Genomic DNA, 12,165 nt, shown 5'->3' with positions numbered 1-12,165 from the left:
GTCCTCCACCAGCAAAAGAACACTTCAAGATACCCCAGCTGGAGTTACCAAGAATTCCGTTGGATTTATGATAAAATGTTGCTAGTATTTATATATTGATAGTATTTATTTATTGATAGCATTTATTAAAGATAGAATTAGAAGTATCTTAGTATAGAATGAATTGCAAAGATAGTATTATTATTAAACAGAAAAGAGAGAATAAAAATGTGAAGTTTTATAAATAAAAATTTGAACCAGGTGGCGAACCATAGCTAGTGGTTGTCACCAGTTAGCACTTTGAGTTATAGGTAGCTTAAATAAAGTTATAAAAAGATATTTTAGGTAATGTTAAAAGCAAAAGTACCTCTCTCTGGAGAAGTTTTATTGTGAAATGTATTGTTAATTACTGCAGTAATGTTTGCAAAATGACTTTTGTATGTTCCTCTGTAGCATCTGTGCTTTAATTTTCAGCCCGCGGACGTGCTGGGTTTAACAGGGGGGAATGTGGTGCCCCTGTGGGTCCAGTTGCCACAGAGGTACTGCAGCTCATCCAGAGGTGTGATATCTCATGACCGGGTAAGATGGGGGCACTTTACCACACTCCTAACACTGCACCCAACACACACACTAGGTAGTCTGGGCATCTGGGTGTACCCTTCGGGAGGATGGCCTCATCCCAGACTGGCTAGGAAAGGGTGTTGGGGGGTTAGTGGGGGAGGTAGGTAGAAGGGGAGAAGCTTAGAAAGTGGAGTGATTTAGAGCAGCCAATGAGTGATAGCGAGTGGGTGGAGCTTAGAGAAAGAGTGGGAGATTTGAAGGTTGTTGAGGGAGTTCCCTCAGGGGGAGAGCAGGTGGAAGGATGCGCTTGGAGCAGCTCCTGACAGGAGCAGCTGCTAGATAGGCTTTGAAGGGAAACTCCCTGAAGGAAGGAGTGAAATTTCTAGAGTCCCACACTGATAGCCATCAGGTGGGGGAAGAAATTAGGTCGCAGAAGGGTCTCAGTCCCTAGCCTAGCGAAGTGAACAATGAACTTAACTAGCAAGCTGACAGTTGTGGTTGCTGTATGGGCCACAGCGAATCCCACAGTTACCTTCCCAGAAAGGCGGCCACATAGGATCAAGAAGCCGTCTGAGTGACGAATTCTGACAGGATCCGCGGCAGCTAGCCTGGGACACTGACGGTGAAGGTGCTGGGTAGGAGAGTGGAAACCAGCACAGTGAGACGGCCTAGGAAGGAACATACTGAGGGAGTGTTGGAGGGGTGTACTCATCTACCAGGGAGTTTACTGGACCCCTGACCTGGAGGACTCAGCACTGAAGTGGGCGTTTGTGTGCACCAGACAGTGAGTGAAGCCCTTTTGAACTGCATTCAACTGTGTCCTTGTCTCGTTTCCACATCCAGCACTCAGCACTGCTACATCCTCCACTCCGCTTGACAACATCACCCCTAAAAACAACTCTCAACAGCCCTGGGACTATTGCTCTACCTGTAGAGAGCCATTGTCACCTGAGCTGCGTCACACCAACAGTCTCAGGGGAACAACATAGCAGCGCTGGTCACCTCTGACCAGAATACCACAGGTGGCGTCATGTATTTATCTATAAACCTTTATTCCCAATTTATTACACCCAAACAACTTCCTTTTTCATGACCACCTGGGGCCACGGACCGGGTCGCGGCCACTGTGACACCGTCCCCCATTGAAGTCGACGGACCCAGTAATGAGTACCCCACGGCCCCCGGGGCGCGTTATTAACTCTTAAAACGCATACAATTTTAAACGCAGGCGTGCGCATATCCATGTGCACGCCTGCGTTCCCATAGACTGTAATGTGTTATTTTGGCGCATTCCGTGCGCATGCGTTTTTTTGACACAGGTTGGACGGACCAAAAATGCAACAGGTTGCATCCGGTGAGCCTAGGCGCACACAAGTAAACGCATGCGCACGAAAACGCATACAAACACATGCAAACACTAGAACATGCTCCCCCATGTCAAACATAGGGGCGCATGGAGCATGGACGCGCACGATGTGCTGTGCAAGAAAACGCTAATGTGAAACCAGCTGATAATGTAGAAGATTGAATTGACGTTACAAGTTCCCTGCAGAGTCGCCAACACTGCATTTAACAATATCACCACTGAGTGTCGCTGCCCAGCTGCTATCTGTGCTTCTCTTCACACACTGATTCTGCAGCATGTTTACTTAATTTGGTCCTATCCTATGTACGAGTATCCAGAAAGAAAACTACCACTCCCACCATGCATCGCGAATGCCAATGGCTTCTCGCTTCGCGCTGTGTGACTATAGAACCAAGAGCATGGACTACATTTCCCGGAAAGCTGTGCGATGAAACAGGCACCGCCGCTCATGCGTACAACACCAAATGGCTACCATGTGGATTCAACGGTAGTGTTGCGCCAACCTAGCTTACGCAGCCTAGCCCTGTTCGCCCCGCCCTCTATGAGGGGATTGGTGGAGGCGCAGCGGCTACTTCCGCTATTGGCTGACGGTCTGCACCTTCCGTTTGTGTGCGCTCAGAAGGCCCTGCTCTTTCTTTCTCCAGAATCTTCTGAACCCTGTTGCCGGCTCCGTGGTCTCCGCTCGCCTTTGCTGCCGCCAGGATGATGGGCCGCCCGGTACTCGTGTTAAGTGAGTGATGGAGGCAGACAGAATCTGCTCAGTCATAGTCTGGGCCACAAACGCTGGCAGCGCTGTTTCTCCTGTCAATAATGATAATTAGTGCAGTTATCAGAGAGTGTACTTATGCAAATAGAGCTGAATATTAATTAGGTCACCAGTAATGACTGTGATACGTCAAAAAAGTTTCCTTTGTTACCTAGCAACTGCTGTCATGTGTGGCTGGTGACTCCTTGTGTGACTGGTGCACAATGGTGTAGCTAGTCTGATGGACCCCGGTGCCAGATTAGGACCGCCACCATCTTAATTATATATCTATATCTCCCTCATTCTGGTACATATATTCATTTTGCTGCCCCCTATCCTAGTGTATAGATATCCCTTATCCTGGTTTATATCTATCTCCTATCCTGGTACATGTCCCCCGTTCTGTCGCTGTACTTTAATGTACATAAGAAAATGAATTATTAAACTCACCAGGGTTGTACATGGAAGCTATGGGGCTCCTTAGCAGATGTATAATACACTCCCCATAGTCCTCCCTATAGCGTAATGCACTCCCCATAGTCCTCCCTATAGCGTACTGCACTCCCCATAGTCCTCCCTATAGCGTACTGCACTCCCCATAGTCCTCCCTATAGCGTACTGCACTCCCCGTATTCCTCCCTATAGCGTACTGCACTCCCCGTAGTCCTCCCTATAGCGTACTGCACTCCCCGTAGTCCTCCCTATAGCGTACTGCACTCCCCGTAGTCCTCCCTATAGCGTACTGCACTCCCCGTAGTCCTCCCTATAGCGTACTGCACTCCTCGTAGTCCTCCCTATAGCGTACTGCACTCCCCGTAGTCCTCCCTATAGCGTACTGCACTCCCCGTAGTCCTCCCTATAGCGTACTGCACTCCCCGTAGTCCTCCCTATAGCGTACTGCACTCCCCGTAGTCCTCCCTATAGCGTACTGCACTCCCCGTAGTCCTCCCTATAGCGTACTGCACTCCCCGTAGTCCTCCCTATAGCGTACTGCACTCCCCGTAGTCCTCCCTATAGCGTACTGCACTCCCCGTAGTCCTCCCTATAGCGTACTGCACTCCCCGTAGTCCTCCCTATAGCGTACTGCACTCCCCGTAGTCCTCCCTATAGCGTACTGCACTCCCCGTAGTCCTCCCTATAGCGTACTGCACTCCCCGTAGTCCTCCCTATAGCGTACTGCACTCCCCGTAGTCCTCCCTATAGCGTACTGCACTCCCCGTAGTCCTCCCTATAGTACAAGGCACACCCCCGACGGTCCTCCATGCAGTGCGAAGCACCCACCACCGATGGTCCTCCATGTAGTGCGAGGCACATCACCCCACGGTCCTCCATACAGTACGAGGCACCCCCCACAGTCATCCATGTAGTAGTATGGCCACCTGGTGCTTACTGATTTTAAAATAACTACACATCTTCCCTCCTCTCCCCGCCGCACGGTTTCCTCTTCTGAAGCCGGCAGTTGAATTTGGCGTGCAAGCAGTGGGAGTGCATAATGTCACGGCCATATAGCCCCAGTCACGTGCACATCGACGTCAATTGCTTGCCTCTGATTGGCCGGCAGCGTTTGTTGCTGTGCAAGGACCTGAGTAGTAGATTTCCGCAATACACTGTAACTGGATGTGCATCTGAGGACATACATCCAGTTGAAGTTTCTGCTGGCGTTGGTGGGCCCACGCTGTTTCGACCTCTGCAATCCCAGTCGTTAAACTTCTGCCACTGCAAGGAAAATATGTCTGCTAGGCTCTGCCAGGCTCTGCAGTGGAAGAACAAGTGATTTATTTGCTGTATTCTGGACAGTGGGTGAAATGGGAGGTGGGTAGACACATTTTTGGTCCGATCTTGCCCCAATAATTTTGAGTGTGATGTTTGTGCCTCAGGTCAGAACATGAAGCGAGAGTCTGGGAGAAAGGTCCAGGCCGGGAACATCAACGCGGCCAAGGTAAGTACGCAGAGGTGAGCGTGCCCTCCTCATCTCGGATTAGTTTCTGACTTATCTCCGTCCCTTTCAGACCATCGCAGACATTATCCGCACCTGCCTGGGCCCCCGTGCCATGATGAAGGTGAGTGATTTCCCCCTACTGTAGACTGTCAGCCCTTTTGACTCCGTAGTAAATGCTTCTTACTTTACAGATGTTACTGGATCCCATGGGAGGGATTGTGATGACCAATGACGGAAACGCTATCCTGCGAGAGGTGGGTGATGGGGCAAGACCCCCAGGGGACGTTATTCACATTGTGTGGGCAGAAATATATGACAATTCTTCCTCTGTTGCCTCTAGATCCAGGTGCAGCACCCAGCTGCCAAGTCCATGATTGAGATCAGCCGCACACAGGACGAGGAGGTTGGAGACGGCACCACATCAGTCATCATCCTGGGTGAGGCTTGCGGCTACCTTCCCAAGTATCGATAGTCCTTGCTTCCTGTCCTCGTTACTGGCTCCTGTCTCCACAGCCGGGGAGATGCTCTCCGTGGCCGAGCAGTTCCTGGAGCAGCAGATTCATCCCACCGTGGTGATCAGTGCCTACCGCAAGGCCCTGGATGACATGATCAGCATCCTGAAGGAGATCAGGTGACCACAGTGATAAATTTGATATATGTGGCCAAAACTGTAAAATGTCAGGAGAGATGAAGAGGGTGGGGAGTTTTAGACTGAATCCTTGTATCCTGTTGCAGCACTCCTGTGGACACAAGTGATCGGCAGCTCATGCTGAAGATAATTAACAGCGCCATCAACACCAAGGCCATCAAGCGCTGGGCGGACATGGCATGTAACATCGCCCTGGACGCCGTCAAGACAGTGGAGTTTGAGGAGAATGGCAGGAAGGAGTTTGACATAAAGAAGTATGCCAAAGTGGAGAAGGTGAGTCCCGGGGCCTCCATCAGATATATCCTTTCAGATACTCCGGTGCTGACTTGCGTTTCCTGACGTCACCAGATTCCAGGTGGGATCATCGAGGAATCCTGTGTCCTGAGAGGTGTCATGGTGAACAAGGACGTCACACACCCCAAGATGAAGAGATTAATTAAGAATCCACGCATCGTCCTCCTGGACTGCTCCTTGGAGTACAAGAAGGGAGAGAGCCAGGTATAGAGTATGATGCATGACACCAGGAGGGGCTTTTGGACTAACCTTCTACAGATTAGAAACTCATTGCCTATCCTGTTAATGGTGTGTGCTTCCTAGTGGTGGCTCTGGGTAACTGTTCAGTCATGAGTGATGAGATTGAGATTGGTAGGTCGGGTTTGGACACTGGCCAGTGACACCTCTCCTCACTGTTCCCGCAGACTGAGATCGAGATTACCCGGGAGGAAGACTTCGCTCGAATCCTGCAAATGGAAGAAGAATACATCCAGCAGATCTGTGAGGACATCATCAGACTCAAGCCTGACCTAGTGATCACAGAAAAGGGAATCTCCGGTACGATCAGGATCCCTACTAAAGGGACACTGCTTCTAGTGTTTTCTGTTATCAGGTTGACTGCACACTACGACTGGTGACTTGGACACCTTGGTCCAAGTTTATGAACTACTTAGAGGAGCTGTCTGCTTCTAGTGATTCTTATGATTGAGGCCGATTGTGTGTGGAGTCTGTTTAAAGTGATGCCCCCTTACTTCTTATAGTATATGTGAGCTCCTGTTATATCTTTTGTTCCAGATCTTGCTCAGCATTACCTGGTCAAAGCCAACATCACTGCCATCCGGAGAGTGCGCAAAACGGACAACAACAGAATAGCCAGGTAACGTTTGTGGTTGTGTAAGAACCTCCATGTGGGGGAGGTTTCTGGTGACATATTCTCTTCCCACCAGGGCTTGTGGAGCTCATATCGCCAGCCGCACAGATGAGCTCCGGGAGGAGGACGTTGGGACCGGTGCCGGGCTCTTCGAGGTCAAGAAGATCGGTGATGAGTATTTCACATTTATCACAGAATGCAAAGACCCCAAGGCCTGCACCATTATGCTGCGTGGGGCCAGTAAGGAGATCCTAGCGGTGAGTGTTGCAGGGGCCGGAGCGGCCATCATACTGCATCATAGTATGGTCACATCTTCTGTCGGTTCCAGAAAGGCTGAGTAATGAGCGTCGCCTGTAATCCTGACCATCCCTTATGATCCCTACAGGAAGTGGAGCGCAACCTCCAGGATGCCATGCAGGTGTGCCGTAATGTGATGATTGACCCATTCCTTGTGCCGGGAGGTGGAGCTGCCGAGATGAGCGTTGCCCACATCCTGACTGAGAAGTCCAAGACCATGACTGGGGTGGAGCAGTGGCCATACCGAGCCGTGGCCCAGGCCTTAGAGGTCATTCCAAGGACCCTGATTCAAAACTGTGGAGCTAGCACTATCCGGGTGCTGACATCGCTGCGGGTATGATGGCCAAGTCCTGGGGGTGGGCGACGACAGCCGAAAACCAAGCTAATCAACACTCATTATCCATCTACAGGCAAAACACACGCAGGACGGCTGCCAGACCTGGGGTGTGGACGGTGAGACCGGTGTGCTGGTGAACATGAAAGACCTAGGGATCTGGGAACCTTTAGCTGTCAAGCTGCAAACGTACAAGACGGCTGTGGAGGTAAGAAAAAAGCACTGCCTCGCCGAGGCCTCTGCTTATGAGAACGCTGCCTGTAGTGATGTGCTGTCCTCTGCCGCCCATAGACCGCCATCTTGCTGCTTCGCATCGATGACATCGTATCCGGTCACAAGAGGAAGGGAGACGATCAGGGGAAGGCACCGGCCGCAGCTCCGGGGAACCCCCAGGAGTGACTACCTCCCTGCTGGGAAGCAGGACACATGGTGTGCTGATCACCCAGGAAGCGCTTCCAGCATTCCAGACATATCGGCACTTGTCAAACACATTGGCGTGTTGTCTGTATGCCGCGCTTTGGCAGGGAGTCTAGTTTTTTTTATTTATTGCTGTCCAGGAGGATGAAGGGGAGCGGGGCCTCCATAAGTCGGCCATCTTCTGCTACCAAGAAAATAAAACTTTTCTTTCAAATCGATTCTGTCTGAGATCTGGTTCCTCTGCTGTAACCTCATTACTCCTGCAGGGGGTGCTGCTTCATAATGGCTCCTAATGCCAGCTCTTCTATTCTGTTATCAGCCACAGGAGGTGGATCTCTGACCTGTTAAAAAAAAAAAAAGTCTGATGCGAAGTGAACTCCATATTGAGCGTCCAAAAGCGGTAACCTCCAAGTACAACAAGGAGGATAGTAACCTACGGATAGCATGGTGGCTCAGTGGTCAGCACTGCTGCCGTGCTGCACTGGGGTTGTGTGTTAAAATCCCACCAAGGACAACATCTGCAAGGAGTTTGTATGTTCTCCCCGTGTTTGCGTGGGTTTCCTCCTACATTCCAGAGACCTACTGATAGGGAATGTAGATTGTGAGCCCCAATGGGGAAAGCAATGATAATGTCTGTAAAACAAAGTGGAAATAATGGTGCTATATAAGCAAAGCATAATAAATAAATCCCAGCGTGGGCATGATAAAGGTCCAACAAAGCCATGTGTATTAGGCCTGTTTCACACTTCCTTTTTTTCAAATCCGTCAAAATCCGTTGGTTTCCGTAAAAAAACGGATCCGCCATTTTTTTGCAGGATCCGTTTTTTTTGTCCCATAGACTTCCATTAGTGGTTACCGCGGATCCGTCAAAAAAACGGATCCGTTTTTTTAAAAACGGATCCGTTTGCATCAGTTTCCGTCAAAAAAACGGAAACGGATCCGTTTGGCGGACACAAAAACGGAAGTGTGAAACAGGCCTTAGGCAACAAGGAAAACTGAGTCCCCGTGAAATGTAATATCTTGTCCTCTGTCAGGAATAATAGCTTGTGGACGACTAGTCTGTCATTTTGTGCCAGGAATGATATTTCATGGTCTTCTAGTATTTGGTCCTGAGCCAGGAACGATATATCATAGTTGATCAGTCTGAAGATACATGTGGTTTTTCCTGAAGAAGAAATTATATACTTTGGAACGCGTTGCAATAGACCACCATCTTACTGTACCATACTGGGATATACATCTCCATTCTGTCAGCAGCACAGAATTTCTGCACGATGTCCCTTTACAGGCTGAGGAATATCTTGTCAGCGACCAGTCTGCCGTCCTGTGCCAGGAATGATATCTCGTCAGTGACCAGTCTGCCGTCCTGTGCCACCAATGATATCTCGTCAGCGACCAGTCTGCCGTCCTGTGCCAGGAATGATATCTCGTCAGGGACCAGTCTGCCGTCCTGTGCCACCAATGATATCTCGTCAGTGACCAGTCTGCCGTCCTGTGCCACCAATGATATCTCGTCAGGGACCAGTCTTATGTCCTGTGCCAGGAATGATATCTCGTCAGTGCCCAATCTGCCGTCCTGTGCCAGGAATGATATCTCGTCAGTGACCAGTCTGCCGTCCTGTGCCAGGAATGATATCTCGTCAGCGACCAGTCTGCCGTCCTGTGCCAGGAATGATATCTCGTCAGGGACCAGTCTGTTGTCCTGTGCCAGGAATGATATCTCGTCAGTGACCAGTCTGCCGTCCTGTGCCACCAATGATATCTCGTCAGTGACCAGTCTGCCGTCCTGTGCCACCAATGATATCTCGTCAGCGACCAGTCTGCCGTCCTGTGCCAGGAATGATATCTCGTCAGGGACCAGTCTGCCGTCCTGTGCCACCAATGATATCTCGTCAGTGACCAGTCTGCCGTCCTGTGCCACCAATGATATCTCGTCAGGGACCAGTCTTCCGTCCTGTGCCAGGAATGATATCTCGTCAGTGCCCAATCTGCCGTCCTGTGCCAGGAATGATATCTCGTCAGTGACCAGTCTGCCGTCCTGTGCCAGGAATGATATCTTGTCAGCGACCAGTCTGCCGTCCTGTGCCAGGAATGATATCTCGTCAGGGACCAGTCTGCCGTCCTGTGCCACCAATGATATCTCGTCAGTGCCCAATCTGCCATGCTGTGCCACGAATGATATCTCATCAATGACCAGTCTGCCGTGCTGTGCCACGAATGATATCTCGTCAGTGACCAATCTGCCATGCTGTGCCACGAATGATATCTCATCAATGACCAGTCTGCCATGCTGTGCCACGAATGATATCTCATCAATGACCAGTCTGCCGTCCTGTGCCAGGAATGATATCTCGTCAGGGACCAGTCTGCCGTCATGTGCCAGGAATGATATCTCGTCAGTGACCAGTCTGCCGTCCTGTGCCAGGAATGATATCTCGTCAGGGACCAGTCTGCCGTCATGTGCCAGGAATGATATCTCGTCAGTGACCAGTCTGCCGTCCTGTGCCAGGAATGATATCTCGTCAGGGACCAGTCTGCCGTCCTGTGCCATGAATGATATCTCGTCAGTGACCAGTCTGCCGTCCTGTGCCAGGAATGATATCTCGTCAGGGACCAGTCTGCCGTCCTGTGCCAGGAATGATATCTCGTCAGTGACCAGTCTGCCGTCCTGTGCCAGGAATTCTCTCGTCAGGGACCAGTCTGCCGTCCTGCGCCACCAATGATATCTCGTCAGGGACCAGTCTGCCGTCATGTGCCAGGAATGATATCTCGTCAGTGACCAGTCTGCCGTCCTGTGCCAGGAATGATATCTCGTCAGGGACCAGTCTGCCGTCCTGTGCCATGAATGATATCTCGTCAGTGACCAGTCTGCCGTCCTGTGCCAGGAATGATATCTCGTCAGGGACCAGTCTGCCGTCCTGTGCCATGAATGATATCTCGTCAGTGACCAGTCTGCCGTCCTGTGCCAGGAATGATATCTCGTCAGGGACCAGTCTGCCGTCATGTGCCAGGAATGATATCTCGTCAGTGACCAGTCTGCCGTCCTGTGCCAGGAATGATATCTCGTCAGGGACCAGTCTGCCGTCCTGTGCCAGGAGTGATATCTCGTCAGTGACCAGTCTGCCGTCCTGTGCCAGGAATGATATCTCGTCAGGGACCAGTCTGCCGTCCTGTGCCATGAATGATATCTCGTCAGTGACCAGTCTGCCGTCCTGTGCCAGGAATGATATCTCGTCAGGGACCAGTCTGCCGTCCTGTGCCACGAATGATATCTCGTCAGCGACCAGTCTGCCGTCCTGTGCCACGAATGATATCTCGTCAGCGACCAGTCTGCCGTCCTGTGCCAGGAATGATATCTCGTCAGCGACCAGTCTGCCGTCCTGTGCCAGGAATGATATCTCGTCAGCGACCAGTCTGCCGTCCTGTGCCAGGAATGATATCTCGTCAGCGACCAGTCTGCCGTCCTGTGCCAGGAATGATATCTCGTCAGCGACCAGTCTGCCGTCCTGTGCCAGGAATGATATCTCGTCAGCGACCAGTCTGCCGTCCTGTGCCAGGAATGATATCTCGTTAGTGACCAGTCTGCCGTCCTGTGCCAGGAATGATATCTCGTCAGTGACCAGTCTGCCGTCCTGTGCCAGGAATGATATCTCGTCAGGGACCAGTCTGCCGTCCTGTGCCAGGAATGATATCTCGTCAGGGACCAGTCTGCCGTCCTGTGCCAGGAATGATATCTCGTCAGGGACCAGTCTGCCGTCCTGTGCCACGAATGATGTTTTGTCAGGGACCAGTCTGCCGTCCTGTGCCAGGAATGATAACTCGTCAGGGACCAGTCTGCCGTCCTGTGCCAGGAATGATATCTCGTCAGGGACCAGTCTGCCGTCCTGTGCCAGGAATGATATCTCGTCAGGGACCAGTATGCCGTCCTGTGCCACGAATGATGTTTTGTCAGGGACCAGTCTACCGTCCTGTGCCAGGAATGATATCTCGTCAGTGACCAGTCTGCCGTCCTGTGCCAGGAATTCTCTCGTCAGGGACCAGTCTGCCATCCTGCGCCACCAATGATATCTCGTCAGTGCCCAATCTGCCATGCTGTGCCACGAATGATATCTCGTCAGCGACCAGTCTGCCGTCCTGTGCCACAAATGATATCTCGTCAGCGACCAGTCTGCCGTCCTGTGCCAGGAATGATATCTCGTCAGCGACCAGTCTGCCGTCCTGTGCCAGGAATGATATCTCGTCAGTGACCAGTCTGCCGTCCTGTGCCAGGAATGATAACTCGTCAGGGACCAGTCTGCCGTCCTGTGCCAGGAATGATATCTCATCAGGGACCAGTCTGCCGTCCTATGCCACGAATGATGTTTTGTCAGGGACCAGTCTGCCGTCCTGTGCCAGGAATGATAACTCGTCAGGGACCAGTCTGCCATCCTGTGCCAGGAATGATATCTCGTCAGGGACCAGTCTGCCGTCCTGTGTCAGGAATGATATCTCGTCAGTGACCAGTCTGCCGTCCTGGGCCAGGAATGATAACTCGTCAGGGACCAGTCTGCCGTCCTGTGCCAGGAATGATAACTCGTCAGGGACCAGTCTGCCGTCCTGTGCCAGGAATGATAACTCGTCAGGGACCAGTCTGCCGTCCTGTGCCAGGAATGATATCTCATCAGGGACCAGTCTGCCGTCCTATGCCACGAATGATGTTTTGTCAGGGACCAGTCTGCCGTCCTGTGCCAGGAA

The 12,165-nt window shown here is 51.4% G+C and overlaps 1 protein-coding gene across 1 annotated transcript; it reads left to right on the top strand.

The window, feature by feature from the left end:
• The first annotated feature begins 2,473 nt into the window (after positions 1-2,473).
• Positions 2,474-7,649, top strand: CCT3 (chaperonin containing TCP1 subunit 3). Its single transcript, XM_073566930.1, has 14 exons — positions 2,474-2,636; positions 4,529-4,590; positions 4,661-4,711; positions 4,782-4,844; positions 4,931-5,027; positions 5,104-5,221; positions 5,326-5,512; positions 5,588-5,737; positions 5,938-6,070; positions 6,308-6,389; positions 6,460-6,640; positions 6,769-7,014; positions 7,091-7,222; positions 7,306-7,649. Exons 1-14 carry the CDS (start codon positions 2,609-2,611, stop codon positions 7,411-7,413), a joined length of 1,638 nt encoding a protein of 545 aa, XP_073423031.1. The 5' UTR covers positions 2,474-2,608; the 3' UTR covers positions 7,414-7,649.
• The last annotated feature ends 4,516 nt before the right edge of the window (positions 7,650-12,165 follow it).

The sequence above is a fragment of the Dendrobates tinctorius genome, unplaced genomic scaffold (assembly GCF_039654945.1).
Source record: "Dendrobates tinctorius isolate UK_male_01 unplaced genomic scaffold, ASM3965494v1 ptg000019l, whole genome shotgun sequence".
Taxonomy (NCBI): Eukaryota; Metazoa; Chordata; class Amphibia; order Anura; family Dendrobatidae; genus Dendrobates; species Dendrobates tinctorius.
This window is presented reverse-complemented; position numbering and strand designations above follow the sequence as displayed.

Excerpts from the sequence above, each read along its gene's own strand:
- CCT3 (XM_073566930.1), top strand. The coding sequence starts at position 2,609 with ATGATGGGCCGCCCGGTACTCGTGTTAA. Across the intron at positions 6,390-6,459 it reads GACAACAACAGAATAGCCAG|GGCTTGTGGAGCTCATATCG; the intron begins GTAACGTTTGTG and ends TCTTCCCACCAG. Across the intron at positions 6,641-6,768 it reads CCAGTAAGGAGATCCTAGCG|GAAGTGGAGCGCAACCTCCA; the intron begins GTGAGTGTTGCA and ends TGATCCCTACAG.